Source organism: Cydia splendana, chromosome 3 (genome assembly GCF_910591565.1).
Source record: "Cydia splendana chromosome 3, ilCydSple1.2, whole genome shotgun sequence".
Lineage (NCBI taxonomy): Eukaryota > Metazoa > Arthropoda > Insecta > Lepidoptera > Tortricidae > Cydia > Cydia splendana.
Window position 1 is genome coordinate 2,140,426 of NC_085962.1, and position 17,134 is coordinate 2,157,559.

The window sequence follows — 17,134 nt, forward strand, 5'->3', positions numbered from 1 at the left end:
CAACGCTTCACACAACCTTAGGTACTTAATTTAGTTGTTCTAAAAACTGTCATTAATAGGCGTAGATGCTGGACCACGAACATGGTCGATCCTCAGGAAGGTGGTCCGCCGTAACGTCTGTCAAGAATACAGGTATGAGTGAGAGAGATAGAGAGACAAATATGCTGACAGAACCAGAGGGTCTACCGCGAACCGCGTTCGACGTGTCGCCCCTCTGTCACACTTACGTACGAAAGCGCTACAAAGAGGCAATACGTCGAAAGCGGCTCGGGGTAGGCTCTCAGGACACCCCCACTATCCTGAGAGCTTTTTACAGTCTTTGCCACGTTAGGTCCCAGGCCCTTCATAGCAAGCACTAGCCGCCCCTTTCTCAGCACCCATCATATAGACTGCCGCTTAAAATATCTGGCCACCCTAGGCCCGGGCCTACTCGGCCTTAGGGCAAATCCGCCACTGCCACAGGGTCGCGTGGGACCGCTACGCCCGTTTGCCATAGTTTTTAACTAGGACGACGCTTGTCACTGGAGCATAGACACCGAAGTTTGCATCGTTTGACGAGCATCTTTCTCTGTCTCTGTAATTACTCCTTTATAGGAGTAAAAGAGAAAGATGCCCGCAATTTGCGAACCTCGGTGTTCACGGTGGTAGGCCATCTGTGCGAAAAGAGAAGAGTCGTGAAATGTAAAAAAACTAGTGATGTGCCGTTCCCAGTACATTTTCCAAAGAGGGTAAATTCTCAGTAACGTTTCTGGTATCGTCCCAAAAGTCAGTAAATTACCATAAAGTTCTATTTTTCTTTTATTATCAAATGTGTTTTTTATTATTATAACAATGTATAAATGTGTCTGTAATGTTTAAGGACTTTGGATTTCAATTTTGGCAATTATTTATCCTGTATTAGCTCTCATTTCACCAATTTAAACATGCCGAAATAAATACATACCTATTCATATAAACTTACTTTTAAGTACGTAATAAGAATTGTGTAACACTGATTCTCATCGTGCCGACATCATGGTCACCCTAATGAGTTTGACAATGTTGACTTGTATTTTTATCGCAAAATGTAATAATTGTGGCTTCCTTGTGAAACACTATTCCACAATTAGAAATTCTTTCACTCCTACAACCTTTAACGCAACATTTATTCACCATTTTTAAGAAATTTTTCATTCAAGTGTTTTGATAACATGTCATCACACGTTAGGGATACCATTTAATATTCAAAGTTACTACAATGTCTACCATATCAAAATTAATGTTTTTTTTTGTTGTGCACATGCTTGGTTAAATCAGTTAATAATATTGACATCATAATTATTTACAAATTTCTTAAAAGACAGAACCTTACTCTAAATATAGCACTTAAATAATATAAGAAGGTATTTCATTTCAGTAGTATATTGATATAAATACTACCACAATGGTATATTTTTAACATTGGCAACATGTGCGAGTGAGACACCGCGACCCACCTTTGCTATCTCAAGTGGACCGTTTTCTCTAGTCTGGTAAGAACGTCTTTCTGACTCGGTGATAAGGTTAAATTTAGTATGGCAAAAAAAGTGACAGTTCACTCCATCTTATAACTTCATGATCTCAAGTGGACCGTTTTCTCTAGTCTGGTAAGAACGTCTTTCTGACTCGGTGATAAGGTTAAATTTAGTATGGCAAAAAAAGTGACAGTTCACTCCATCTTATAACTTCATGGTATCCACCAATTCGGACCGGTAAAAGTCACTTGTCAAAATTCCACATAACCATAGACAAAAATAATTTGTTTTAAAGGCCGTAACACACTATCGCACCGCACCAAGGTCATTGTGCGACGCACCCATAAGTAAGAGCGAAAAAGCGATATCTCTTTCTCGCTCTTACTTATGGGATGGGATAGTGTGTTACAGCCTTAAAGGTCTCAACAAAAGCCCAAAGCCCACTACACACTCGTGCGCGAATCGCGACGCGAAGGCGCGAACGCAAGTGTAGAGTCGATTTTCAGATCTACGAACTCTACTCCACACTCGCGTTCGCGGCTTCGCGCACGAGTGTGGAGCGGGAACAGAGTGGACACCTTGCATTCAAGTTTCCCAAATTCCGGTAATCTTATCAGGAAACCGTGTCTGAGGCCGGCCTAATAGAGTCTGGCTAAAGCCCCCCATCTATAACTATCTATTCTTTTTGGAATAATGTTTGATGAATGAAATGAAGAACGTTGGATATTGAAGTCCTAGACTAGTCAATTATAAAGATTGTTAATCTCTATTTATAAAAGTCACATTCACATAGGTTCATCGTGGTTATTTATAGATGGCGCCAATTAATTTAAGCATAGAAGTATAAATACAACGCCATCTAGTAACATATGTGACACTTAATACATACATTGATTTTTTTTTAATAAAATTTGCCTTTTCGGCGAAATGTAATGTGAAAAGTTGTACGAGAGAAGACTTGCAGCGCTTCGAGCAACACGGAAGGGAGGCGGCATTCGCACTATTTCCCCTCTGCCGAGGTACAAGATTAGCGCGTCAATCTAATCTAGCGCGGGTAATAAAACTAGTTGCACTTGGATTTTTCACTAGACCGAGTCCAGACGCGCGCGTGAACACTGCTGCACAAAAATGCCTGTTTGCTCGGTTTTTTGTTATAAAAAGAGGTCGGGGACATCAAATTTACAAAAAGAAAGTGTTACATTTCACATGTAATATTTTTTTACATATCATACGTTTAATTACATTCAAACACAATTATTATATTTTAGTCTCATGTAATTGTTGGATTTATCGATTTTGCTCGCTCAGTACAAATTGCGGATCGGTCGAGCGACAAATCCGACTTCTCATCTCTCAGAATACAATAACATACTTCAACGAAAATGTGTTAGTGTGCGTGTTGTGACACTTGTCACTCGTCCGTACACAAAAAGAGATCGAGGTTTGCAAGATTTGTCTTTGACGTGTGTCATTTTCTATGTATTTGTGTCGACATTACAGATTGGATTTTGTATGTAAGTGTGTGAGAAGTGCGACTGTGTGCACCTTTCCCCCCGCGAAAAATGGCAGAACGCATAGTCTAATAAAACATGGTCTTCCATTCCCAGAGTGACACGGGGCTACGTCACAACAACATGGCCGCTATATATAGCGCTATCGCATATTATCATATAGCGCTGTCGCATGATGACGTAAGCCCGTGTCAGTTAGGTGACCTAGAAAAGACGGGAATGGAGTACCAGGCGGAGTATATTATTATACCATGGCAGAACGATTTGTACGGTGAGATATCGCTTGGGCCCCTCCCTTTCGATGTGTCGGAAGCCGGTGTTGCTCGAAGTTGCAGCGTCTCTAGCTCTCTAGGTACATTCAATCGAGAACCGACAACATTTTCATAACAGAGGGGCTACCGCGAAAACCGAAATTCGCAAATTGCGGGGATCTTACTCTTTTACTCCAATGAAGGCGTAATTAGAGTGACAGAGAAAAATGCCCACAATTGACGATTTTCGGTATTGGCGGTAGCCCTACTGAGCTTAAGATCGGTTTTCCTAGGATAGCGGTATTAACGGTGCCGTCATATAGCGGCCGTCTCCATACTAAATAATACGGCTAAATATGGATGTCGTAGTATCTGTATGGAGACGGCCGCTATACCGGGTGTGGCCTGTAACACGAGCAAATAATAAAAACATAGATTGTACTCCTCAGACGGTGACACTTTTGTTCAACAACTTTTAAAAATTATGAATTATTTAGACTCCCTATTTTTCATACAAAATAAATATTATCTTCAATGGACGCCATCGCCACGCCATATCATTGTGATTGACGTTGCTTGTTACGCCTTAAACATAACAAAATTCGCAATACATTGCGTCTTAGAATAAACTTTAAAGTGTATTAAAAATCAAACCACAACTTATTTTTAAAAGTCGCTGAACAAATGTTGGTCAGTATGAGGAGTACAGCCTACAGTTTAATTTTTTGCTCTTATTACAGGCCACACCCGGTATGACGGCAGAGCTATCCTAGGAAACCAGAGCATTAAGATGTCACTACGCAACACTTAAATGTAATGTAATTAATTTAAAATGCTTTCTGCATTGAATAAAGCTTTAGGAAAGGGTTAGCATGAGAAGAGAAGCATGTAGGTAATACAATTTTGTGCTGTCTGATTTAGGTAACCTAACCCTTTAAGTGCCACTATAATGCGCCATTGAAAACCTTGGGTTAGTGACCATGCACGTCAGTGACTTCTTTGATGGTCAAAGGGTTAAGGAAACCAAATAGCTCCTTGAAAACCATTAGTGTCGTTGTAGTTACATAGTTAAAAATTGGAAGCCTACTTACATACGTGGCGGACCTGTGCCGTCTCGCCCTTGACCGAATCTATTTAATTTTGAGAATGTTGCTGCCAAAGATGCGAATGTTGGCTGACATTACCTAGTACCCCTAATAGTACCGTGTGCATGTGTCAGGTGCCCGCCGTGACGGGGCTCCCCGCGTTCGTGCCGCGCGCCGCGCTCACCGTCCCCAGAATCTTCCTGCATCTTGCCTACTCAGATATCCCAGGTTTCCCAGACAATGATTAGATCATTATATACTTTAGCTGTTGATATAGAGTATCTAGGTAGTTACAGATGCGTTGAACTTTAGACTCGCGTCTCATTTGATTGGTCAAGAATTTCAAGAAAAGTAGGTAAATTTTACTTGGGTAGGTATAGGTACCTACGGTAGATATGGGTAGGTACGTACTTACGTAGTTATTGTAGATATGACCAACTCGGCAGTAAGAATGCCTAATATGCGTGGTCCGAATCTACTCTAGTGGGTTCGGCTGGCCGACATGTGTTTAGCATAACATAATGAAAAGTAAAATCAAAAGCATACCAATTGTGTACGTACTGAAGTTAAGGCAGGGACACACTTATCCCACGTACGCAACGTTATGCAATGCATTATGACATCTGATCCCTGAAATTTGTATGCTTAGAAACATACTTGTCATGCGTTGCGTTGCGTATGACAAACAAGTATGTTTCTAAGCGTACAAATTTCAGGGTTCAGATGTCATAATGCATTGCATACGTTGCGTACGTGGGATAAGTGTGTCCCTAGCTTTATATTTCTTGGTGATTTCTTGCTGCCCGAGCCAGGTAGGTAGGTACTAGTACCTGGTACATCACCCAGTCGCAAAATTGCACGGCGACATTATGAGTGAATTCATTCAATAATGTGTCCATGCAATTTTACAGCTCGATGTACCGACCTACTATAATATATGATTATGGTAGATCTTTAGCTTTGGTAGGTTGGTTAATTTTATGATTTAGCAGCAGATTCCATTACTGTAGTTAGGTACTTTGTCTGTACAGAGACATCTGAGGACTCATAGTGGCGAGCGGCCATTCAAATGCGGGCAGTGTAGCGCCGCATTTGCCGATAGCAGTACTTTACAAAAGCACAAGAGAACACACACTGGAGATAAACCGTTCAAATGTGGACAGTGTAATGCCGCCTTTGCCGTAAGCAGTACTTTACAAAAGCACAAGAGAACACACACTGGAGATAAACCGTTCAAATGTGGACAGTATAATGCCGCCTTTGCCGTAAGCATTACTTTACAAAAGCACAAGAGAACACACACTGGAGATAAACCGTTCAAATGTGGACAGTGTAATGCCGCCTTTGCCGTAAGCAGTACTTTACAAAAGCACAAGAGAACACACACTGGAGATAAACCGTTCAAATGTGGACAGTGTAATGCCGCCTTTGCCGCAAGCAGTAATTTACAAATTCACAAGAGAACACACACTGGAGATAAACCGTTTAAGTGTGGACAGTGTAATGCCGCCTTTACCCGAAGCGGTCATTTACAAAGTCACAAGAGAACACACACTGGTCAGAAACCCTTCGAGTGCAATATCTGTGACTACAAGGCAACTACGTCAGGTAACCTAAAGGATCATCTAATGCGCAGGCACTCTGGTCGAAAGCCGTACGGCCGCGACTTGTGCACTTACAGGGGTGCTACTAGAAGTAATTTAACACAGCATATGAAAACCCACCGTAAGCCGGCTTAGTTTTGTGGTATAATTTGGTCTAATCCAAAGACATTATTTTCTAGCTACCATTTTTTATATATATGATTGGATTTTTTTTTTAGAGAAGATTAGCTAGCGTAACGCGGCTATCACGCCGGTGCGGGTCAGTATGAGGAGTACAGCCTACAGTTTAATTTTTTGCTCTTATTACAGGCCACACCCGGTATGACGGCAGAGCTATCCTAGGAAACCAGAGCATTAAGATGTCACTACGCAACACTTAAATGTAATGTAATTAATTTAAAATGCTTTCTGCATTGAATAAAGCTTTAGGAAAGGGTTAGCATGAGAAGAGAAGCATGTAGGTAATACAATTTTGTGCTGTCTGATTTAGGTAACCTAACCCTTTAAGTGCCACTATAATGCGCCATTGAAAACCTTGGGATTTTTTTTTTAGAGAAGATTAGCTAGCGTAACGCGGCTATCACGCCGGTGCGGGTTCCGCAGTGCGAGTGGGACACGGCTATGGCCATGCATTGCGTTTTTCTCACTCACAGATTGGCGGAGCGAGCGGAAACCGTATCGGTGTGATAACCGCTTAATAATGTGGCAAATGCTAGAGTTCGACCAAGAAAAGTCTGTAACGATTTTGATAGCACACGCAGTGCAAGTGTTATTTTAAACGTCATTGCTATAAAAATCGTTGCAGACTTATCTTGGTCTAACTCTACTAGCGTTGCCTCGCTGTGTTTATTTAGTTATTTTGTTTTAGTAGATATCCCTGTTACTGTATTATTATATTCCTTCTAGTCTATCTTTTATTTATGCCATATACATGATGATGGGTTTCTTTCGGCTATTTGCCAGTGCGTTGCTAAGAGCGAGAGCAATTATAGAGACATGTACACTGCTAATCTTTACAATAATCCACGTTCCTGACCGCCTGCCACGGGAACCGGACGGGTTAATATCATAGATATTAAAGTAGACTGCTCTCTGGCTTCCAAAAAACGTGCCAAACACAAAGATTTATTTTTCCTGAATGGCAAGAAAGGACAAGCGGCCTTACCGCGACAAATGAAAATCGAAATTTCTTTATCCGCCTCTCTGTCACTCTTGGATATTCGAGGTCTTCCTCGAGCCTCTCGCTTAGCACGTTTTTCTCCTTCCTCCTTAGCAGGCGAAATTAAACTTTAACCTAATAGAAATAGGGTACATTTTATTTCTAAACTTCTTTGTCACTATTTCTTCCTTGTGTATAAAAATTCTTGGTAAAATAAAATGAAAATGAAACAATTTGGTTTTGTTGTTCATTTATTGTCTTCATAAAACTTGTGGTAAATACTAAAATATTCAGAATATTATTCGACTAGACATTCTAAATGATTTTACATCTAAATATTTTTTTTGTAGGAACTTGTACCTCTTACTTAGTAATAATCAAAGAGAATAAAGTGTATAGAGGCGGATTGTCAAAGTAAATTATGTAGCCACTGTAAATTTACTGCCATCTTTCGACAGAAGATTAACACTGTTAGAACGCCATTTGACTTTGATCCTTATTCTTTCACTGATATGTGTTAACTTGTTAAATATTAATATTAACGCCATCTACACGAGCGTAGGGTATATCATAAATTTAGACGAATTAAGAGTTAATATTAATGGCATTTAAAAATAACCTATCATTAGTTATCTACATACATAAAAAAGAGGACGCTTTTAAGAATAGATTTTTAGAAGCCTCACTGATAATAATTTTGACAAAGATTTAAGGGGCCCACTGATTAACAGTCCGCCGGACGGTATCGGCCTGTCAGTTGTTCGGAACTGTCAAAATTTTGTTCTAACTGACAGGCCGATACCGTCCGGCGGACTGTTAATCAGTGGGCCCCTTTAAAATGATGACTAAAATTTATGATTTTTTAGGGTTCCGTACCTCAAAAAGAAGAAACGGAACCCTTGTAGGATCACTTTGCGTTTGTCTGTCTGTCAAGACCCTTTCTCTCGGGAACGAGTGGAGGTAGGTATCGAGTTGAAATTTAAATCCATATAGGTACTCAGGACTACGGTCCCTTGAAGCTGTGAAAAACTCAAGCTTCTAAGTTACTCGTAATGTAAAAAAAAGCTACGGCCGTTTATGCCGCAAGAAACGTAGGTATACTGGGTCAAGCAGATCTTGTCAGTAGAAAAGGGCGGCGAATTTGAAAAATGTAGGCGCGAAAGGATATCGTCCCATAGAAAATTTGAAATTCGCGCCTTTTTCTACTGGCAAGATTTGCTTGACCATCTATATATTTCGACACTCCAAATTGATAGGATAATTCCCTTTGTCGTCTAGAACTATGGAATTTAGCAAGTAATATCGTCTTACGCTACAAATATAGAAAAAAATAAGAAAACTGTAAATTTGTAAAAAATAAAAATATAGTTAAATTTGTTCGGAACCCTCGGTGAGCGAGTCCGACTCGCACCTACTCGCACCTGGCCGGTTTTTTGTAAAGGTACTGCTACGGCCGGCCCCCTAAACGGTGTATCGTAACAAACTAGAAAAATCATAAAAAGACGCTATGTACCTTTATACTATCTTTTTTAGGGTTCCGTACCCAAAGGGTAAAAACGGGACCCTATTACTAAGACTCCGCTGTCCGTCCGTCCGTCCGTCCGTCTGTCACCAGGCCCCAATTTCACCACGGTGACAGGTGCGACAATTGTAAAATCACTGTTGCTGACGTCACAGGCATCCATGGGCTACGGTTACCACTTACCATCGGGCGGGCCGTATTCCTGTTTGCCACCATCATTGTATTATTTAAAAAAACTTTATTATATCGGAAAAAGACAGATATTTCTTTTGCGAAGTTTCTGACAATTGTCAAGATTTAGAAGAATTGTAGGTAATTCTTGACAGGTAATGAGTTATATGTCGGAATTTCGTGACAATTGTAGTGTTTCTTGTGACAATTGTCATAAACTTAGCAAGAGAAATAACTGTTTTTTTCCGATATAATAAAGCTTTTTTTAATAAAACAATGATGGTGGCAAACAGGAATACGGCCCGCCCGATGGTAAGCGGTAACCGTAGCCCATGGATGCCTGTGACGTCAGCAACAGTGTAGTTTTACAATTGTCGCACCTGTCACCGTGGTGAAATTGGAGCCTGGCTGTATCTCGTGATCTGTGATAGCTAGACAGCTGAAATTTTCACAGATGATGTATTTCTGTTGCCGCTATAACAACAAATACTAAAAACAGAATAAAATAAAGATTTAAGTGGGGCTCCCATACAACAAACGTGATTTTTGACCGAAGTTAAGCAACGTCGGGCGGGGTCAGTACTTGGATGGGTGACCGTTTTTATAGATAATGGTACGGAACCCTTCGTGTGCGAGTCCGACTCGCACTTAGCTAGGTATAAATGGAATAAAAAAATCCGGCCGAGACCCGAACGCGAAACACGCAAATCAAAATCTTGTTATCTATCTCTCTATCACTCGATACGTAAGAGCGATACAGAGGCAGAATACGAAATTTAGATTTTCGGATTTCGCGGGCTTTCGAACTTACGAATATTTCTTGTTGATATGTTTATATCTTGCTCGAGCGGTACGCACGGACGTGTGATGTCAATATGAAATCTAAAGTTCGAATCAGCCGCTTGGCACTTGCCAGTACTACCTGTTCTTGACCTAACAAAAACTAAAAATCAAACATATTCTGATACGTATTCTTGTGCGTGAGGAGAGTGCGGGGAGGTGCGTCGAGCGAGTCGAGGGACTCCTGCGACCAGCGGCGCAGGCGCACGTCGTGCACCACGAGCGGGAAGGGGCGCCGGCACGGCGGCGGCGGCCGGGGGTTCAAAGCGTCCGCCGACATGCGCCGGTCGCGGTAGCCCGGGTATAACCTGAAAGGTGAAAGGCGAATATGTAAAGCACGCTAATCGCGTAGAATTTTGTACATTGACCCTCCTCATCCCTATCTCTATCGCACGCCTGTAATTAGGTATATTGCTGTTCCGCCCATGTGGAGCAGGCGGTCAATGCCACCGTGTGAGCGGGAAGCCAATAAAATTTATTATGCGCGTGCGGTAGAGATAGTAAATACCTACTGGGTTAATATATGACATTCTTCGTATTTAGCGTCCATACTTTAGCGAATAACTTGTATATAATTTTAATTTTTAACAAGCAGAAACGTCTGCGAACGATGTTATTAAGCTTAGAATAAATTTAAAAGTGGAAAAATTACTGTCTTGGGTCTGACTTGAACTCACGGCCTCTGGATTGATACTCCAGCGATCTGCCATCTGAGCCACCAAGACCTCACCATGACCTGGCTATGGATGAGGTCTTGGTGGCTCAGATGGTAGATCGCTGGACATAGCCAGCAAATCTTTCCACCATATTATAGGTCAAGGGGACCATAGCGACATCTACCGCAAGAGTGTTACACTTCTTAAACGGCTACCGGAGTTCCAAGTCATATTGGAAATTCACCAGTTACGATGTGCTACCCATACTAATTTTAATTTTTAACAAGCAGAAACGTCTGCGAACGATGATATTAAGCTTAGAATAAATTTAAAAGTGGAAAAAAACGCTCTTGCGGTAGATGTCGCTATGGTCCCCTTGACCTATAATATGGTGGAAAGATTTGCTGGCTATGGATGAGGTCTTGGTGGCTCAGATGGCAGAGCGCTGGAGTATCAATCCAGAGGCCGTGAGTTCAAGTCTCACCCAAGACAGTAATTTTTCCACTTTTAAATTTATTCTAAGCTTAACTTGTATATAGATGAACACCGTTGTCTTTGGACCACACATATTTTATTTTGGTTAGCCTGGAAAAAGGGTACACGATGAAAGAATACCAACGGATCGATCCACCATCAGAGCGGCAGCTGACATGTCGCTAAACGACTTGAAGAGTGGGAAGCCTGGGCAGACTTTAGTCATCAACCCATAAAGTTGCGAGAACTCGCGCTTCTAATATGGACTGGGACCTCGAAAATGTAGAAATGGGTCAAACAGATCACTGTGTTATGTCTTTCCTGTAGACATACACAAAAGTTAGAAAAATGTGCTGTTCGCTATAACACGCTAGTTTTCTCTCCTGTGGGCAATAGTTAACAGCTTGTGGGCATGTAAGCAATGATTTTATCATAGTTCTCTAAATAAAAGGAGGACCTTTTCACGTGGATAAGGGTTAAACAAGAAAATTAACCTTTATAGTCCTTAACTCTTGTGTATGTCTACAGGAAAGACATAACACAGTGATCTGTTTGACCCAAATAGAAGCCTCGTTTAGCTTCTTGTACAAGTTTATATTAGCATTATTGAAAATATTTTGACGCAATTCGATGCAACTATCAATATCCAGGGAGAAAAATAAGGACTAAGTTTGTATCGTATTAATCTGACGTGGAACAGGTCTCTCGTGCGTGTACGTTAGCGTGGCAGGGGCACCTGTGTTCACCTGTGCCTGGCGTCGCACGCGCAGAGCGCGGAGCCGGCGGCGGCGGCGGCCTGGCGGCGCTCGTGGCGCGCGCACACGGGCCCGGCGAGCGGCGCCGCCGCGTGCGCGCCCGGCGCCGCCCCGCTCGCGCTGTTGCGCCGCGACGACCGTGACAGCGACGCGTACGTCGGGGCGTTGATTCGGTCCACCTGAACCATACATTTACTATTGAGATTATGCCTTTCAAAAACACCTTTATATGTACACAGCTTTATCTTTGATTAATAAGTTATCTATGGCTAGCTGTCAATATATACTCTGTCATTCCGATCTGTGCTCTCACCGTGAAGCCATCTTTAATTAAGTAATTTTGTGTTGTCCTCTTATATCCTAAGTTATCTAAATAATCAGCAGTATATTTTCTTTTATTATCTGACGGAAGATTATGTGTGCTTTATATATGAAATATAAAGCTGCATCAATTTGGAGGACACGACTTTCATTTCTCCGCCCTCAACGCATCCCTGGGTGGATTTCAGCACAAAAAATTTCACCATACAAAAAATTATTTTTTTTCAATGTTTAATTTAACACGATTCTAGCTGGGTAAAGTAATGGGAGGTTGTATATTGAGGATATGTATGGTATTTATACAATCACTTGTGGCTTATATTTGAAGTTATCGCTTTCGGAAAATAAAAACGCAAGATGGTGATGACAACCATGGTATGGTAATGACTCTTTTATAGACGGTAATGACACTGCATGTACGGTAATGACGATTTGGGAACTAATTTACATATGTATTAAAAACGTATTAAAAAAACAAAAACTTTTTTTAATTGTAAGACTTTAGAACTTTAATAAACATTACAAATAACATGTTTTTGAACATAAGACTAGCTACATAAATTATTTTTAGAAAATTATAAAAAATACATTTTATTCATATAAATAAATATATAACAAGTATTTTTATTGTATAATTTTAAATAATTTATGTTCCGAAATAGGCAATTTATGTATTCATTTATTTTTTTGGGTCTTTTCAATGTTAAATCATATTAACAATATTGTACTCTTATTATCAGTTTAAACCCGCATCTTATTTTATCTACTGCATAACTTGGTATTTATGTCATATTATAAAATTACTGGCTTACCAATGAGCTTAATTTTTATGATATATTACTTTTTTTGATAGTTTGATTCATTGCACAAGTTTGTATTTTTGTTGTTTTATTAATTAACTTTAAAAATAGCTATAATGATTTAAATCCATATATATGTTGTTTAATAGCTAAACATTAATATATAATCAGTGTTTTATAAGTTGCAAGACCCCTACTTGTAATGCATGTCATAAGTTACAAAATGTTAGGTATTGGGTCCGGTGACTACCCAATGGTATAATTATTAATTGCTGTAATTATATACATCAATGAATATAATATTATCAAAAAACATAAGGCCATTACGATAGTGAGCCAGTACCGTAGCCTATGGTCGCTTAAAACTTAATATATGTTGCTTGTTTAAATACTTTGTTTTAACACGACTAACATGCAATTACAGACTCTAAGTTGCACGGTTTACATTATTAGATTATAAAAAAAAAACATTTGTATGTTCTAAGTTCTAAATGACCTAAATTTTGCCTACTTCAGTCAAAATGTGAAATAAAAACTAAGCATCCTCTAGTGTGAAAAAAATAGTTATATCTTCTTCTACATTTATTCTACATTTATAAGGTAGACATTATATAGTGTTAGAAGACATAGAGAACGTTTTTCAAACATACAGCTTAATTTCATAATGAATTATAGCAAAATAACTAGAAAAGTTTCTGAGAACCGTCATTACCATACACATGAAATCATCACCGGTCGTCATTTTTTCCCGGTGATGACGGGTATGGTGTTGACGATTTGAGAGTTTCTTGTTTTTATTTCTAGAATACGAATAATAGTAGTTAATGTCTATGCTACACAATAAACTTCATGTAGTTTGCCATTCATTTCAGTAATTATTTCTAATATATAATTTGTAACTTTTTTAAACCAAAGCATAACGGTGATGATGCTCTGTTGTGACAAACTACGTTTTACAAATTTGTTCGTAATATTTCTCACGATTCAGTGATGTGACTTTATAGTGAAATCATTTTTGGCATTCTATACTAAAGTGAAAAATAGGGCAAGGACCTTTGGCGGTATTTCGTTGTTCATACACCGAGATAAGCTCACATTGACATTACCATGACGGTGTTGACGAATATTCGTGACAAAATTTTAAATATTTTTAAATGTACTTTCTCGGTGAAGGAATTATTGTGTGACGTTTAGCGTCGCATGAAGTAGGTAGATTGCAAAATGAGACGAAAGAAAACTAACCAGAGTAAATTTTACGAAATATAATTTAAAAAAAATAAAAAAACTAAAGGAAAGACAAGGTCGTGGATCTTTTCTGAGCTGGCAATTAACAGTGGTGAAACGAGTCCTTGATAGGGGTCACTTCCCTGCACTACGTCGCAGAACGTCGAACTTGGAGGTGGCCGTCTTCAAAAAAAAGGGTTCCGGATCCAGCACGGGAACCTTCCGGAACGAAGCGGAGCATGCGAATTCAGGTTGGTAGGTTCCGACTCCAACCCCAGACTTGGTCCCTGGAATTCCGGTAAAAATGGCCATTTCAAGAAAAGTCCAATTTTGTACAAGTGACTGCGACCTCCGGATTTTAGGCCAAATTAATGCGCTAATGAGAAAGTAGGCTGGTGTAGTGAACCCCAAAGAATTAAAAGGTGATCAATGATGTGGCAGTCACAAGTAGAATCATCATTTTAAATTTAAAACAAAGAAGAAAGTGAAGTTAAATTTACTAAATGTACTTCTACAACTAAAAGCTTTATTAATGCATGTCAACTACAATTTGGCATGTCATTTTATACATTTAAATTAGAATTAAGCCTAACTTTGATTATAATCTACAAGATTTTTATAAAGTGGGTAGACTCATATTTCCAGAAGGTTCGAGAAGCTTGTTATTTCCAGCGTTATTTTTATAGGAAAATTACAGTTAATAAGCAGATAGTGATAGCCAAATGTACCCAGAAAGAACTAAATGAAAATGTGATGGCAAGAAGAAAATGATTCCTTAATTTACTACTATGAAAGTTACCTTTCTCTTAAAACTACAAAATATTCAAAACACTCACCCTATTTGGGGAAATACTGGAACTTAACACATTTAATATTAGAATAAATTTTACACCATATTAAAAATTTGTCACATCATGACTGTAAAATTGTATCTTTGAATTTAGTCGATTTGACCTCTCGCTGTCAAAGCCGTGGTAGCAATGTCTCGGACGCGTATGTGTCTCATTAGCTGGCCGGTTCACATCGCTTATCGCGAGCCGGGTGACGTAGTCCTTTGTATTCGCATCTAGTTTTACCTAATAGCAAATGCAGTCGTCAATTCTGTTTGTTCGTAGATTTGTTTTGTATATATTAGTTTTCAAGGTTTTTGTGTATATTTTTTTTGGTAATAAGTATGAAATGTGTATTATAGTAGTTTATAGTTATATTTAGGTTTAAGTTTATTTCTTATTTTGTAGAATTTTAATTGGAAATAACGGTAAACCGTTACATACCCCTCTTTTTAGGTTAGGGTTTTTGCTAGGAAAACCCGCTATTTCTGTTGTCTACTCAATAGATACACTAGTCATCATTCAGGCTTCAATCTCAACATACACCTCCTCTTCATACATGCATCACACAGCCAAATAAGCAATAAACATTTCTATATATGTTTTTGCGTCCTAGCAGATTGAGTATTATACTTACGATTGTATAATTACTCTCATGTATTTATTAATGGTTCTTGAATATATTAATCACTAACCTCAGTGGTCTAGATCATACTACAGGCTGTTTAGAAGACCTGATAGCCTACTGATAGGCCTGAAATTCACAAACCGGTAGAGGTTTACAAAGTATAAATAATCTAATCTAACAGTTAGTGTATTTAGAGTATGTGCCAGCGCTTATACGTCAGTTTCATGAGGCTAGTGAATAAATTTAGACAGTTAATGTAGAAATCGTACATAGGGGACTACTTAATCATATTAAACTTTGTAGTTGGTGATCTTAAAATCTTTAACATGCCAGTTACCTATATTCCTCCCTTGCATGTCTTCTAGTTCGTATACTAAATTAGACTTTTTAGCAACGATCTTACATGGACAATACTTCGGTGCAAGTTTCTTCGCAAACATGTTGTTTTTGTCGCTAAGGTAGAACGTTTTTTTCCAAATAGTATCGCCAACTTTAAAATCATGATCTTTACGGCGTAGGTTATAGTGTTCGCTATTCCTAGTATGGGCTTGCACTAGAGAAGATTGAACCTTATCAAAAAATTTCCGCAAATGACCTAGATTCTCTGCATATTCATCTCTAGGAGTAAATATTATGTCGTCATCTAGTTCTGGGTCAATATAGTGTAAACCGCTAGTGACCAATTCCCGTCCATGAACGAGAAACGCGGGGGTGTATTTTGTTACCTCATTACTGGATGTGTTCATAGCGAATTGAATTTTAGGTAGATTGCAGTCCCAGAACCTATGGTCGTTTTCAATGTAGGATGATACTGCTGTAATAATCACTTTGTTGTATCGTTCTACTGTGTTCACTTGCGGAGTATATTTAGGCGTAAATCTTACGTTAGGGACATTGTAGTCATTAAACAATTTCTTTAACACGTTACTTGTGAACTGCTTTCCATTGTCCATAAGAACAGTACTAGGCACGCCGTGAACTAGGAAAACTTGTTCCTCGATTAACTTAGCTATTATCTCGGAGGTTGCGCGACGAATGGGAAATAATAAACAGTACTTCGAGAAACAGCATGTCACAACAAATATAAAAGTGTTCTGTTTTCTCGATGGGGGTAGGGGACCTATGAGATCCATGCTTAACATTTGAAAAGGGCGTGAGCAGTCTTTAGGACGGCCCATAATGCCTAGAGTAGCATGAGTAGCATGCTTGTGAGCACAGCAAATATCACAATTAGAAACAAATTTAACTACATCGCGATGCATGTCCTGCCAGAAGTAGTTTAAAGAAAGCCGTTTATGTGTTTTATATATGCCAAAGTGGCCAGCGGTAGGTTCTGAATGATTTTTACTAATAATGTCGAGTCTAAATTCGAGGGGAATGACTTCTTTCCACTCGAACTCTCGAGTTAAAGGATTTAGACTTTTTTTAAACCTAAATAGTCTGCCGTTAGTTACTTTGTAATTTAAAAATGAAGTAGGAGTGTTTTGGCAACCGTTGTAAATATTTAGATACCACGAGTCGCTTGTAGAATAAAACATGTCAGGACTAGTTGGGATCTCATCAATCTCGGCAATAGCAACAGAACGGGAGAGACTGTCTGGTACTACATTTTCTGAGCCACGACGATGCTTGATCTCAAAGTTGAATGAGGACATACGAACTCCCCAACGGGCTAAACGACCCGTGGGATTATTTAGATTTAGAAACCACTTAAGTGACGAGTGATCAATATACACGACGAACTTTTTGCCGTTCTCCAAGTAGCACCTCCAGTGTTCAATCGCTGTAAGTACTGCAAGTGCCTCTCGTT

The 17,134-nt window shown here is 39.3% G+C and overlaps 1 protein-coding gene and 1 non-coding gene across 3 annotated transcripts in view; one reads left to right on the forward strand and one right to left on the reverse strand.

Moving 5' to 3' along the window:
• Positions 1-9,205: 9,205 nt before the first annotated feature.
• The window catches only part of LOC134806386 (uncharacterized), a 28,736-nt gene continuing 20,807 nt past the window's right edge, over positions 9,206-17,134 (reverse strand). The window contains exons 17-18 of one of the 2 annotated variants that reach the window (XM_063779635.1): positions 11,513-11,700; positions 9,206-9,944 (exon numbers count right to left, since the gene is read on the reverse strand). In XM_063779635.1, coding sequence (XP_063635705.1) covers positions 9,740-9,944; positions 11,513-11,700 — 393 coding nt within the window. In that variant the 3' untranslated portion in view covers positions 9,206-9,739. Of the gene's footprint in view, positions 9,945-11,502; positions 11,701-17,134 lie in introns of both variants that reach the window. The other variant, XM_063779636.1, reaches the window with a different exon arrangement.
• Positions 10,712-10,784, forward strand: Trnad-auc (transfer RNA aspartic acid (anticodon AUC)). Its single transcript has one exon. It is a non-coding gene; the product is annotated as a tRNA-Asp (tRNA).